At 36.3% G+C, this 16,115-nt stretch overlaps 1 protein-coding gene and 1 pseudogene across 9 annotated transcripts in view; both read left to right on the top strand.

The window, feature by feature from the left end:
- Window positions 1-16,115, top strand: part of Cask (calcium/calmodulin dependent serine protein kinase) — a 224,306-nt gene that overhangs the window by 167,220 nt on the left and 40,971 nt on the right. For all 9 annotated transcript variants that reach the window (XM_048796316.1, XM_015488115.2, XM_015488113.2 and 6 more), the window contains 2 exons: window positions 1,683-1,871; window positions 10,854-10,932. In XM_048796316.1, the coding sequence (XP_048652273.1) occupies window positions 1,683-1,871; window positions 10,854-10,932 (268 nt within the window). The remainder of the gene's footprint in view (window positions 1-1,682; window positions 1,872-10,853; window positions 10,933-16,115) is intronic.
- LOC107144314 lies at window positions 7,469-8,830 on the top strand (annotated as a pseudogene).

The following is a 16,115-nucleotide window of genomic DNA, read 5'->3' as shown; positions in this document are numbered from 1 at the left end:
ATGATGAACCTGATTTTTAGCAATTGAAGCTTTTCAGTTGGCCTATTACCGAGTTTTGCTTTCTGCCTTAAATCTTAGTTTCTTAAGTGGCTGCAATTAAACCAGAAAGAGAAGAATTTGCTCACATGACATAATCTCCACATGGGCCTGGGAGTAGCAATACAGGGTGCCATCAAGGCACTGATGAGGAAGCTATGGTCCCCTGGGTCGTTATGGAGCCCTACTTTGAAGCTATGCATTGCTTAGTACCCCTTAGCTACCCTCACCCAAACCCGAGTTGAGACCAGCCACCTGAGATCTTGGAAATATCTGCTGTTTCCATTAGAAACCCCAATGCATACACTACTCAAAGCATATTCTCTACGTGGAGAAATCAGCACCATCTCCTTTCTGATTTTACCAATTGTTGCCTTATTTTTGCCTCATATGCACACCTTTCAAATTAAAATAGCCAAGTCATGACTTTGATAAGCCTTTTAATTAAATAACTTAATTTCAGATGCCAAAGGTTATACTTGGAAAGCAATTTTAATTGCATTTCATTATCTGCAGATATTTCATTACCACACAGATTACAAATTAAATTAGAACTAAGTTTATAATTAGCACACAAAGAAAATACAGTCTGTGTAAAGCTCCAAACAGACTGATAATCAGCTATAAATCCCCTTTGAAATAAAAATGTTAAAATACTCATGCTTATTAAAAAATGTTTTTTATGATGGCACATAAAGTGCAGTGACTAGGAGGATATCCTTTTTTATGGAAACAAGGGACATTTATCATCGAAGTTCACCAAGATGACATATATAAATCAGTACAAAGAAATAATTTTTTCTTTGTTAATGGGTTTTGCAAAAAGAACTCGATAATTTGCAGCTTATTTTTTTGTTTGGGCAAATGCTCCAAAAATTAGAAATGAACAGAAACATTAAATACATTTTGAGTTCCATAGCATATATGAAATTACTTTTTTTTCAAATATTATACACTCTTTTTTATTTCTTTTGCCAAGTCATATAAATTGTCTTCATCTTTTGTGTTATATAAAAGTCATATTGTTAATACCATTGATGAAAGATAGTTGTTTAATGCACCAAATATTGCACTATTTAGTTTTAAATTTGTTTTAATTTTAAGCCCCAACACAAATTTGCCAACTCTTTTTAAGATGATTATTTTTGCTAAATTATTTGAAATTTCAGTATGTCGGCCTTTATTTGAACAAGTTAGTTGGTTACATTTTCATAACATCGGATAACACCTTTAACCAGGTAATCAAATACATCTATTTATTGATTTGTTCTCTTACTGATTCATTCATTCTTTTTTTAAATTTTTCTTAGTTATACATGGATACAATATCTTTATTTTGTTTATTTATTTTTATGTGGTGCTGAGGATGGAACCCAGTGCCTCACATGTGCAAGGCAAGTGCTCTGCCACTGAGCCACAACCCCAGACCTCATTCATTCTTTTAAAAAAAAAAAAATCCATTGTTCAAGATTATTTGCCACAAAGAAATTAAGGTCCGGTTATATGTAGATGTAATCCACTTTGACTTCTCTTTAGATGAGAGAGATCTTTGAGAGGTCAAGAATAATTTTATGTACATTCCTATAGCAGATTTCTGCAGGAATTATAATGTTATTAATATTTGTCTTCTTTCATAAAAATACTAGGCCTTACTTCAGACTCACGACGTAGTGGCTCATGAAGTTTACAGTGATGAAGCATTGAGGGTCACACCTCCTCCCACCTCTCCCTATTTAAACGGTGATTCTCCAGAAAGCGCTAACGGAGACATGGATATGGAGAATGTGACAAGAGTTCGGCTGGTACAGTTCCAGAAGAACACGGATGAACCAATGGTAAGTGGCAAAAGAAAGTTTCCTATACTTTCATAAATCCCAGCTTGAGTTAGATCCACTAACTTCAACCTACACTACTACAAGGAGGTAGGAGGGAGGAGAGAGGGAGGACATGAGTAGTTCTAAAGAAATCAGTTCTCACAGCTTCAGCTCCCCCCTCCCTTGTCCTTTCCTAGAATTGTTCTGTCTGACACCATGTGTTAGACATGCTGGTCCTTCACATTTCCTTTCAAAATTGTGTTTCAACCTTACACAACACACACACACACACACACACACACACACCACAGCAAAACAAAACAAAAACATCATATTGGCAAATTACCCCAGAATGTAAAAATCTCTGGGATAGCAAAGAAAGGGACAGTTTGAAGTACTAGTATTGATGTTAAGAAAGTGAATGTCTAATGCATTGTAATAAAACATCCTTTTACAAATCTGGTGCTACCAGACCTTTTGCCTTCAACAAAATTAAAGGGAAAGGGACTAATTCAGAAGGCATTCAAAGAATCAAACAACATTACTAAAATCAGATTCCTTCCATTTACATCTGCCCACTTAATGTGAATTAATTTTCTCAGTGCTGAGGAATAGAATTGAGGCTGAACCTTACCTCATTCTCATAGAATTGAGAAGATCCTGGAAGGGCTTGTTGATGGTAACTGAGCAGAGAAAGGGTGAAGGGGGAGAAGGGGACACTGTTCAGGCAAACCAAATAGCACATGAAGGAACCTGGCAGTGAAAAAGATGTTTAGCATAGTTTCAAGATGGAAAGAAGGCTCCATAACTCCACTGCAGACAGCAAGGTGGTTGGCCACAACCGGACCACACAAGTGTAAAAGGCCTGCTAAGGAGTCTTTTCTTTATCTTAACAACAGTGGGAAACTATTCAAAGGTTTGAAGCACGGAGATAAATTACATTTCATGTTAGAGATATCAGTCTGGAGAATATATTTAATGGGATAAGAGGAAGACTATAGCTAAGAGACTGTTACTACAGTAGTACAGGGGAGAGATACTAGAATTCTGAACTAGAGAAGTGCATGTCAAGATGGAAAGAAGTGAACAAATTAAGGCCTGGGATATAGCTCAGTTGGTAGAGTGCTTGCCTTGCATACACAATGCCCTGAGTTTGATCCCCAGCACCCCCCCAAAAAAAGAAGTGAACAGATTTAAGAAATAATGAAAGAATAAAATCAGTAAGTCTTAATAATGAACTTACATTGGGAAGGATAGAGAAGCAAATATCAGGGATGAACCTTAAACTTTGGATATGGATAATGAAGGACATTGAGACAGGGAACATGGGACATGTTTGGAGGAAGGATCATGTCTTTAGGGGAAAAAAACATTCAAACTTATGCATGCATAGAAAAGGGATATTGGAATATAGAAAAACAAATGTGTACTTAAGAAAGTTGCCCAGGGCCTGGGGTTGTAGCTCAGTAGCAGAGCACTTGCTTAGCATGTATGAGGCACTGGGTTCAATCCTCAGCACCACATAAAATATAAATAAATAAATAACAGCTATTGAAAAAGAAAGTTGACCAATTGCCTTCCAGATTAAAGGAAGAGTTACAGAGCAGTGATTCTGTGACCACAATTTCCAGAAAAACTTCAACACTAGACATTTCTTATTATTATTCTTATTAGCAATTCTTTATTCATTGTATATTATTATCTTCCTTTTTTATACTGGGGATTGAACCAAGGGGCACTTAACCACTGAGCCATATCCCCAATCCTTTTTTTTTTTTATTTTAAGAGAGGGTCTAAGTTGCTTAGAACCTTGCTAAATTGCTGAGGCTGGCCTTGAGCTTGTGATCCTCCTGCCTCAGCCTCCCAAGTCACTGGGTGTATATTATTATCTTGCAGTGGGCAGGGAGCATGCAGATCATCTCACCCCTTCTGGTGTTCTCTAGGCAACTCTTTGGCTTAAGAGCATGGGTGGCAGCAGCTCTTAGGCCTTAGGCCTCAGTTTGCTCGTCTCTAAAAGCACACATGACTACATGATCCCCAACATCCCTCCTAGCTCTGAAAGTTAAATATTCCCTTCAGTCATTTTATGTATTCATTCACCCATTCAGCAAACATTTAAGCTGCCACCATGTACAAATCACTGGCATTTAATATAATGCCAGTGATGTTGTGGCAGATAAGACACAGCCCTTTCCTAGAGCTTGCTTTCCACAAGACCTGGCTACAATGAGTGAGTACATTTTCAGCTTAACAGATTAATAAGCCCAGTTATGACAGAGCTAGAGGGGAGAACGAACTGTGTTGGTGAGGCTGGAAGAAGGTGTGATGTTCAGCCCAGCAAAACAGACAAAAAGGTAGAAGGAACCATGAGAAGGCCCCGAGGTATCACATGATCATTATCCTCTGAAGCAGCCCAATGAATTGCTTGGTCTTTTGTCTGAAGGCTGACTATACAGAAACATAGATTGAGTAACAGCATAAAACTGTGTCCCCAAGTTACTTTTTTTTAAAGTTCTTTATTTTTTAGTTGTCGGTGAACCTTTATTTATTTTTACGTGGTGCTGAGAATCGAACCCAGTGCCTCACACATGCCAGGCAAGTGCTCTACCACAGAGCTACAGCCCCAACCCCGCCAAGATACTTTTTCAGAAAGCATAAAATGGTCTAAAAGTCTTGAAAAAGCCCTTCTCCCTTTTGTCTTCTGTGGTCATAGTGTCAGGTGCATATTTCTTCTTTTGACTGATTGCCATAAAAAGTTCTTTCATGTAAAATATATTCCCAATAATAGAATATAAATCTCTTATGCTTAATACAGATGTTATTTGTTCACTTATTTTTCTTCTTCAAAGCCCTACATTTCTGTGCAGATTAAATCTCTATGGCCTGTTTTGGCTTATGGACCCCCTGTAATGCATCCATTCTCAAAGGGCGATGCACTCCCATAACACCCTGTGCTTTCCAGGTTCATAACATCATACTTGTAATTATTTCTCTATTGACTGTTACTCCCATAGTGGCAAGTGACAAAGACCAAACTTGAACTGTCTTACACATTAGGGGAAAGGCTTATATAAACAATGAAAAGCCAGAAATGTACACCACCACCCCAACACCTCTGGAAGGTTCCAGAGTAGGCACCTAACTCAAGGCAGGCTAATTCCTTCCCCAGAATTTGTGAACTTGGGAACAGAGAGAACATGAGTCAGTTTCTCTCTACATAGAAATGTTTGATGTAGATAGAAATTTTTTCATATTAACTACAGTTGTTCTGAGGCAACTTTCCCCTAACCCTGGGAGACCCTATCTATCTCATTTACTACTTTGTCTAATAGAGTACCTGCCCTATAATAGGTTCATATTCATGGTTGTTAAATGAACACATAAATCTATTAGTTTTAAGGGTGGAACCTCCACTGTATTATCATATCCCTTATGAAATTAGAATTGACGTACACATTAATTCACAGCATTTTTCCAGGAATACTTCTCTTGGTAACCATACATGCTGATTGAAAGTACAAATTGGAAATGAAACTTGAACATTACAATTGAATGTTGGGAACAACAACATTTCCACATCACTCACCTACCACTTCTGAGAACTGAAAAATAGGAACCATGCAAAGTTATATTTTGTGGAATTATATAAATTAAAATATAAATTCTCAAATATTTCCATGATGTTTTCTGACCAAGTGTAATTCTCCAATGAAGAGACAAGATTAGGTTCCTACTCTTAACTATCTCAAATTCAAGGCCACTTTTTAATCAAGGGACCTTGTTAAAAATACAGATTTATGGGCTCCATTCCAGGCCTCCTGAATCTAAATCTAAAGAATGAACTTAAGAGTCAGTATTACTTACGTGTTCCTTGTGTGAGTCTTAGGATCAAGTGATCTGGTGCAATTAAAAATGTTTATGAAAGTTTGTCTTTTGCCAGGCATGGTAGTGTACTCCAGTAATCCCAGTGGCTCAGGAGGAGGATCCCAGGTTCAGAGCCATCCTCAGCAATTTAGCAAGGTCCTAATCAACTTAGCAAGACTCTATCTAAAAAGAAAAAGAAAGGGCTAGGGATGTATATCAGCAGTAAAACACCCCTGGGTTCAATTCCCAGTACCAAGAAAGAAAGAGAAAGAGAGAAGGAGGGAGGGAAGGAGGAAAGTATGTCTGTCTTTTAATAGTGAATAATGAGAAAACAAAAAATAGTCTACTCCATAGAATAGTGTTATGACATTAAATATGACTGTGAAACATCCACTTATGACCAAGATGGAATAAAAGGGACCAGGTTTACCCTCTAATCTGAAACAATCAAAAATATAAAATTATTTTTAAATATAAAACATTATATTCCATAAAAGAACAGTTTTCAAGGCATTGGACATCAAGTAACAAAGGACAGTGATCTCTAAGAAACAGAAAGCTATCACTGAAATATCTATCAAAAATATTTAGCAATTTAAACAAAAATAACCATGTGCTACACATAGGTAAAAGTAAAATGTAAGACAATAATAGCACAAAGATCAGGAGGAAAGAAATTAAGTTTACTATTATACCATATGCGATGTGGTGTAGTATCACTTGAAGGCACACTGGTAAGTTAAATATGTATGCTGTTAAGTCTAACACAACCACTAAAATAACAAAATGTAGAGCTATAGCTAATAAGACAACACAGAAGAGAAAAAAGAATAAAAATAATCCAGGCAGAAAAAGAGATAGAAGGGAACATAGATAGGTAGAACAAGTAGAACTCAAATAGTAGGAAGATACACTTATAACAAACTATATTAATAATCACATTAGTCTGACACAGTGGTGTATGTCTGTAATCCCAGAGGCATGAGAGGCTGAGACAGGAGGATTATGAGTTCAAAGCCAGCCTCAGCAACTTAGCAAGGCCTAACTGTCTCTAAATAAAATATTTTAAAAGGATGTGGATGTGGCTCAGTGGTTAAGCCACTCTTATACCAAAACAAGCATCATTAGCATCATGTTAACATAAATATAGTCTAAATTCACCAGTTAAAAAGCAGAGGTTATCAGATTGCAGATGCTGCCTGCAAAAAAAAAAATGTACTTTATACATTAAGAAAAATAGGTTCAAAGTCAAAGAATAAGAAAAGATATTCTATGATAATATTATTCCAAAAGAACCTGGAGTGACTTTGTTAATATGAAAGTATATTCTCGGATCACAATGAAATTAAGTTAGAAATTAATAACAAAAAGAAAAATCCCCAAGTCCTTGAAAACTAAATCAAACAATTCTAAATAACCAATGGCTAAAAATAGAAATCAAAAGGGAGATTAAACAGTATTTTGAAGTGAATGAAAATAAGCCACAACATATCAGAATTTGTGGGATGCCATTACAAACAGTACTTGGGAGAAATATGTAGCACTATTTTAAAAAAGAAGAAATATCTCAAATCAGTGACCTCAGCTTCCACCTTTAAAACAACAGAATGAGAGAGAAGGAAAAAAAACAAACCTAAAATATATATTATATTTTCTATCCTCAGTACTGCAAATATATATATATATACATATATATATTATATATATGTGTGTGTGTGTTTGTGTGTGTGTGTATATATATATATATGTGGAATACTACTCAGCAAGAACATATATATGTAGATATATATATCTCCAATAACAAGCATGAGAGAAGGGTATTACTACAGTATTTTAAAAAAGAAAATAGATTTATGACAACCGACCCGCCCAGCCTCTCCCTCGCCCGAAGCCATTCAACAGGAAGCAGCCTCTACCTCCGAGTCACGTTTCTGCCTAAGATGGCTGCGCCAGAAGGAACGGAGTAAAGGTTGTGTCTTAAGCTCCAGCAGGCATGTTAGAAGAACTGGGGAAGCACCGGCTGTTGGGAGGAGAGCAGCATGGTCAAGATGGAAACCCATAAACCACATGATACTATCAAGGAAAACTCAGTTTTTGATATCATAGCCAGAAAAATTGAACTTACTACCAGAAGCAGAAAGGCACCTGCTTGAACATGGATCCACGTGTATTGGATTTAATGCTGCTCTCTGTGGCCTAATAGAATAGCAAGCAGTCTTTCTTGGTGTGTCTTGCATGTAACATGGGCCGGAATAGCTGCTGGCTTACCAATGGCAGTGCTCCCATTTTGGGCAGTGACTGCATCTTTCAAAGGTTTTGTAAGTTTACCGTTGAGTACAGGTGATTTGAATTGTGAAACCTGTACCATGGCACGGGGTGGACTTGTTGGTTTTGTTTTAGGAGGTCTGTACCCTGTTTTCTTGGCTATATCTGTAAATGATGGCCTAGCAGCCAGGCATCAGTCAGCCCTGCTACCAGAGAAAGGAAACACCTCAACTTACTGGATTAAAGTTTCTAAGCCTATCTTCAGAAAGATGTTATTTCCCATTTTACTTCAGACTATGTTTGCAGCATACCTTGGGTCTAGACAATATAAAGTACTTATAAAGGCCCTTCAGTTACCTGAACCTGGCCTAGAAATTCACTGATTTTGAGCAAATGTGTATACAAAATAAAATTGTAAAGATAACCTTTCTCTCTAATGTTAAAAATAAACATAGACTTGTAATTTAAAAAAATAAAAGAAAATAGGTATATGCTAATAAATTCAGCAACATAGATGAAATGGAAAAATTCCTTACAAGACAGAAACTACAAAAACTCACTTTACAAAGAATAAACTGAATTTCTCTATACATTTAAAAATAGAATTTTTATCTATTTAAAAATAGGATTTGTATTTTAAAACCTTCCCTCAGGTGCTGGGATGTAGCACAGTGGTAGAGCACTTGCCTGGCATGTGTGAGGTCCTGGGTTCCATCCCTACCACTGAGGGGCAAAAAATGGTTCAAAGAAAACTCCAGACCAAGGTGGATTCACTGGTGAATTCTACCAAGCATATAATTAAGAAATAATATTGCTGGGCGCAGTGGTACACACCTGTAATCCCAGCAACTCGGGAGGCTTAAGGTAGGAAGATTGCGAGTTCAAAATCAGCCTCAGCAACTTGGTGAGGCACTTAGCAACTCAGTGAGACCCTGTGTCTAAATAAAATGCAAAATAAGGCTGGGGGCTCAGTGGTTAAACACCCCTGGGTGCAAGCCCTGGTACAAAAAAAAAGAGAGAGAGAGAGAGAGAAAGGAAGAATTTTTTTTCCAACTCATTCTATAAAGCCAGCATTACCCTGAAACCAAAACCAAATAATGGCATTGCAAGGCAAGAAAACTGCAGACTGCTGTCCCTCATGAATATAGATATAAAAATTCTAGACAAAATTTTAGCAAACAAAATATGAAAATGTTAGTAGGTACTCACTTCAGCAGCACATATGCTAAAATATAAGCAACAGAGAAAATAATATCCTGGCCTCCATATAAAGATGATACACAAATGTATAAAGTGTTCCATATCGTGTGTATGTGTGTGTGAGAGAAAGAGAGAGATAGATAGATACTGGACATTGAACCCAAGGGTGATCTACTACTGAGCTACATCCCCAGGCCTTTTCTTTTTTATTTATTTTGATACAGGGTCTTGCTAAGTTGCTAGGCTAGCCTCAAATTTGCAATCCTCCTGCCTTCACTTCCCTAGTTACTGGGATTACAAACAAATGCCAAGGCATCCACCTCCATATCTTTAAAAAAGAGGATATTATGACCACATGGAGATTAACCCGGGAATACAGCTTTACTTATAATAGCCCAAAACTAGAAGCAATGCAACGTGTGAATGGATGAACAAACTCCTACACCCATACTATGGAATACTACTCAGCAAGAACAATAGCACGATAGAATCTCAAAATAATTATGCCGAGTGAAAGAAAGAAACAAAAAAAAAAGAGTATACACTGTATGATTCCATCTATATACAGTACAAACTAATTTATAGTCAGCAAAAGCCAGTCAGTGGTTGCTTGGGGAAGAAGGAGGGGAGAGCATGGACAGATGGGAGGAGAATACCAACAGGCATGAGAAAACATTTGGGGTGAGAAATATGGTCACTATCCTGGTTGTAATGATAGTTTCACATATGTATACATATGTTGAACTTGTCAGATTGTACACTTTAAATATATTTTTTCATTAAACATCAATAAAAACTTTTTTGAAAATAATTGGCAAGACTGGGCATGGTGGCATCCACCTGTTGTCCCAGCTACTCAGGAGCCCCAAGCAGGAAGATCACAAGTTCATTGCCAGGCTGGGCAACATAGTGAGATCCTGTCCCAAAACAAAACAAAAGTGAAAAAATATTGGGGGCTGGGGGTGTGGCTCAGTGATAGAGCATTTGCCTGGCATGAATGAGGCCCTGGGTTCCATTTCCAGCACCACAAAAGGGAAAAGGAAAGAAGGAAGGAGGGAGGGAGGGAGGGAGGGAGAGAGGGAGGAAGGAAAGTGGCAATATGAAAAATAAAGCAACATGGAAAGTTATAATCATAAAATGATGAAGTTTTAATCATTGTAATTAGAAGATTAGAAAGCACTACATACAATGTATGCATGCCATTATTATAGCAATCAAAATATCAAAATAGTCTTGGTGTTATGGAACATTTATTTTGTGTATAAAATAATGGAGGGCATTTATTTTCCATATTTTCTTTTAATATTTTCCTAACTCTTGGTAATTAAAATTACCTACAGCAAAATCACAAATAGAAAAGAAGTACTCTCTTCACCAAATTATGCTACATGCATTTATGAATATATCACGATTCATTCTAATTTTATATATAACTGTAATGCACCAGTTTAAAAAAAAAGAAGAAAAAGAAGGAAGAATAGAGGGGATTGGGAGGGAAGAGGGGAGGAAAAGAGGAAGTACTGGGAATTGAAATGAAGAAAACTATGTTATGCATTTATGAATATGTCAAAATGAACCCCACAATTATGTGTAACTATAATGTACTAATAAAAAATTTTAAGAAGAAGCGCTCCATTAAACTAACTCTGTTTTTCCTGGGCTTTCTTTTTATAGGGAATCACTTTAAAAATGAATGAGCTAAATCATTGTATTGTTGCAAGAATTATGCACGGGGGCATGATTCACAGGCAAGGTAAGTTTCATCTATAATTCTTTCTTTGCCTTCCTTAACTTTTTCCAGTAGCCTTATGAAGACAGTGTTTCTTACAATCCACATAAAAGACCTGTTCAAGGGGGGCGGACTGGATTGTGGCTCAGCGGTAGAGCGCTCACCTAGCACGTGTGAGGCCCTGGGTTTGATCCTCAACACCACATATAAATAAAATAAACATAAAAAATAACCATCCTTATGAGTGTGAAGTGAAAAAAAATATTTTAAAAAAAAGACTATAAGAGCTATACTTGGTGGCTCATGCCTGAATCCCAGTGACTCAGGAGGATCACAAGTTCAAAGCCAGCCTCAGCAACTCAGCAAGGCCCTGACTCTAAATAAAAAATAAAAAGGGCTGGGGATGCAGCTCAGTGGTGCAGCACCCCTGGGTTCAATCCCCAGTACCAATAAATAAATAAAGACCATGAGAGATAAAGCAAAATATCACATAGGATTGCAGGATATAGGGAAAATATCTATTCAGAATACACATACACATATAAAAAGTTAAATAACAGCTTAAGAATTGATCTTACTCATTCAGAAGTGATATGCTATTTATAAATGAGGACAACAGAGAATTAGATAAATAATATAAAAATTAAATGGTAAAATAAGAGATGTCAAATTAACAATTAAATTCTTAAAACCTGCTATAGTAAGTACAGTCATTCAGAGGAGGAAATTCACTAAGGACTGATGTTGCTAAAGAATAATATTTTGAGAAAGTGAAGCCTCAGTTAACTTTCAAGAGTGGGCAGGATTTTGGACATATAGATTTGGGCTCCCCCTTTGAAAGGACTGAGTTATACACATTAGTATTCAGAGGATGTTCCAAAAATGATTCTCCTAGCAGGCTCTCTTTCTTTGAGATGGGGTTATTTTTGTACTTAAAACCTCTTTCCTTATCCCAAGAGAGCAAGAAGTAACAGCCTAAACATTTTAGTGCCTTATTCTCGTTAGAGATGACCATTGTGTGTGCAAGATTGTGTCTGACATGACTGCTGCTTTCAGGGAATTTTTATAGGCATAGATCACATTCAGAACTCACACAGGAGGATGTTCAGCTTTAGATAACACATTTTTTTTAAGATTCATAAACATCTTTATTTATAAAATACTATCCTAAGAATTATAATTCCATTAAGCTTCAAGTGGAGCAAAAGTATAATCACTTAAGTAAAAGCAGTTACTTGAACTAAAAATGAGAGATATATTACTTTTGAAGGCAGATAAAAAAAATATTGTCAGGTTTCTTGTTGTGCTTCTGGATGTTCAGTAGCAGACTCTTTTGAAGGTGGAATCAACCCTGAAGGGAATTCACTTCTACTTTCAGGAGATAGCACATATTTTTTGTTTGGTTTTTTTGGTGGGGAAGGGTATCGGGATTGAACTCAGGGGCACTCGATCACTAAGCCATATCCCCAGCCCTATTTTGTATTTTATTTTATTTTAATTTAATTTTTTAGTATTTAATTTTTAGTTGTAGTTGGACACAATACCTTTATTTGATTTATTTATTTTATGCGGTGCTGAGAATCGAACCCAGGGCCTCGCAGGTGCTAGGCGAGCATTCTACCGTGAGCCACAACCCCAGCCCCCCTATTTTGTATTTTATTTAGAGACAGGGTCTCACTGAGTTGCTTAGCGCCTCACTAAGTTGCTGAGGCTGGCTTTGAACTCGAGATGCTCCTGCCTCAGCCTCCGAGTTGCTGGGATCACAAGCGTGCTCCACTGCACCCGGCACAACATCATTATTTCTTAAAACTCTCTATGTATTTATTTTTAATTTATTTATCTACTATTTATTTGTTGTCCTGGGGGTTGCACCCAGGGTCTCATGCATATTAGGCAAGAGTTCTACCACTGAATTACATCCCCAGCCCCCATTCCTATTTTTAAAAGGAATCTTAGGGTAAAGAAAACATGGTACATGTACACAATGAAATACTGTTCAACCATTTTTTAAAAAAAAAAAAAGAAGAATGAAATCCTGTCATTTGCAACAACATGGGTGGAAATGGACATCATTGTGTTAAGTGGAATATATCAGACACAGAAAGACAAGCACATGATGTCGTTCACACGTAGAAGCTAAAAAATCGATCTTGTACAAATTGAGAGTAGAATGGTGTCTGCAAAGGCTGAGGAGAGTACAGTGAATGGAAGTGTGGGAAAGGTTGATCAATGGGTACTTAGTTACAGTTAGACAGGAGCAAGAAGCTCTGGTGTGCTGTTTATCAAAGAAATATAACATTAAGACCTTGACTATTAAACAATTTGTATATACAACATTTTCTTAATTAAAAATGAATTTCTCATAATGTATAAATGTACACAAACATTACACTGTACTCCAAAGATGTACAGTTATTATGTCAATAAAAATTAAATAAGTAAAAGGAATCTTCACAATGTTTCCCCAGAAAGAATAATGTTAACTTCAGATTTTAAGTACCTATGTTTTTGTTTTTGTTTTTGTTTTTGTTTTGTTTTGTTTTGTTTTTTGGTACCAGGGATTGAACCCAGTGATTAACACTGAGCCACATCCCCTGCCCTTTCTTTTTCTTTTTCTTTTATTTTGAGACAGGATCTCCTTAAGTTGCTTACAGCCTCACTAAGTTGCTGAGGCTGGCCTCAAACTTGCAATACTCCTGCCTCAGCCTCCTGAGCTGCAGGGATTACAGGCATGTGCCACTGTGCCCAGCTAGTACTTACATTTTATTAGAGCTAAGGAAGCTCCATTATATTCATGATTGCTGAACATTTTAATTATGATTGGGTTTTGAATTTTATTAAATGCTTTTTCAATCTGCTCTTTTATCTATTAATGTGGTGAATGACTTAAAAGACTTCCTAATGATAAACTCCTCTGTGTTTATCAGATAACCTAATTTAGACATTGTTTATAGCCTTCTTATGTACTGCTGAACTCTGTGTGCTACTGTCTTGTTAAATGTAAATTTTGGTATTTACATTTATGAGTCTGCCCTGGGGTTAATTATCCTTTCTTGTACTTCTCTGATTCTAGTTTCAAAGTTAAATTCTACAAGCCCTCATAGAATGATTTGGAGAGCATTCCCTTTACATTGATTCCCTCAAAGATTTTATATAATTTCTGAATGATTTCTGTCTTGAAGATTTGATATAGAATTTGCCTATAAAAGTATCAAAGCCTAGTGTTTTGTTTTTGTGTTTGTTTGTAGACAGGGTCTTGCTATGTTGCCCAGGCTGGCCCCAAATTTCTGGGCTCAAATGATCTTCCTACCTCAGCTTCCCAAGTAGCTGGGACTATAGGCATCTGGCTTGTTTAAATTTTTTTGGAAAGTTTTGTTTTGATTTTTACAACAGCTACAATTTCTTTAACATTCATAAGGCCAGCCAGACTTTTTATTTCTTGAATGAGTTTTGGTAAATTACATTTTCCTTGAAAATCTGAGTTTTTATATATTATTGCAGAAAGTTTCTTCATAGTATTCTCTTAATTTTTTATTCTCTACCATCTCTGGAATCATGCCCCCTTGTTCAGTTTCAGTATTTTTATTTGTGCCCTCTCCTTTTTTTTAAAGAAACTTTAAAAAATATTTTTAGTTGTAGATGGACACAATACCTTTATTTTATTTGTTTTTCATTTTTATGTGGTACCGGGGATTGAACCCAGTGCCTCATGCATGCTAGGCAAGTGCTCTAGCCACAACCCCAGCCCCTCCTTTTTTGTCTTGATTAATCTTGCCAGAGATTTGTTCAGAAACTACTTTGAGTTCTGTTCATTCTCTCCATGTTTATTTTCTATTTTATTTATGCTTTCTTATTTTTATTATCTCCTTCCTTTTACTCTCTATTGGTTTTGGCTAACTGTTTAAAATATTTTCAGTTTTTCTTTTATCCTAATTTATGCATTTAAAACTAAAATCTTCCTCTAAGTACCGTTTTATCTGGATCCTAACAGTTTTGATATGCAGCATTTTTGAGTACTTTTCTGTTTCTGTTATATTTTTCATTGACCTGTAAGTTATTTGAAAGTGTTTTATATGTTCCACTTTGAGAAGATTTTCAGTATGTCTTTTTTTTTCCATACCAAATATTGAACTCAAGGACACTTAACCACATCTTCAGCCCTCTTTTATATTTTATTTAGAGACAGGGTCTCACTGATTTGCTTAGGGTCTCACTGAGTTGCTGAGGCTGGGTTTGAATTCATGATCCTCGTATCTCAGCCTCCTGAGCCTCTGGGATTTCAAGCATGTGCTACCACACCAAGCACTGTATGTCTTTTTAAAATGAATTTCTAACTTAATTACATTGTGGGCAGAGAATGTAGTCTGCAAGACAATATTTCTCTGAGGTTTATTGAGAGTTGCTTTATGGTCTAGAACTTTAATTAATTTTGTAGGTGGTCCATGTGTGAACTTAAGTCTTATTCTTCAATTGTTGTTTGCAGAGTTCCCTATGTGATGATTGGCTTGGTATTGTTAATATTTTTCTTTAAATCTTTTATGTCTTGACTAATTTTTTTGTCTGCTTGGTCTATCAGTAATCATTGAAATATCCTCATTATCATGGTAGAGTTTTTAGATATCTATTTATAGATCTTCAGTTTTGGTTTATATATTTGAAGCTGTGTTACTAGGTACATACAAGTGCCTAGTATCCGTTTATATCCTTAATAACTTTCTCCTTAAAACCTATTTTATTGGGACTGGGGTTGTGGCTCAGTGGTAGAGCAATTGCTTAGCCCAGACAAGGCCCCAGGGTTCAATCCCCAGCACCACATAAAAATAAATAAAAAAAGATATTGTGTCCAACTACAACTAAAAAACATAAATATTTTTTAAAAACCTGTCTTATCATGCATTCATATAATTATTTCAGCCTTACTTCAGTATTTGTTAGCATGTCTTCTTCCATCCTTTTATTTCTAATTATTCTGTCTGCATACTTTAGTGTGTCTTCTTCAAACATTTCCAAAGCTGAGCTTTTCACTTTTTAAGGCACTCTAGTGATCACTGCAGAAAGTTTGGATTAGTCCATTAAAAGACTAATGATTATTTCTACTATCTCACCTTTTATTTATATTTATCCTATCTTTTAATTGATTTTATTGTTCATTTTGTGTGTGTATGTGGTGCTGGGGATTAAACCCAGAGCCTTGTGCATGCGAGGCA

The sequence above is a fragment of the Marmota marmota genome, unplaced genomic scaffold, assembly GCF_001458135.2.
Source record: "Marmota marmota marmota unplaced genomic scaffold, marMar, whole genome shotgun sequence".
In the NCBI taxonomy this organism is placed as follows: Eukaryota; Metazoa; Chordata; class Mammalia; order Rodentia; family Sciuridae; genus Marmota; species Marmota marmota.
This window is presented reverse-complemented; position numbering and strand designations above follow the sequence as displayed.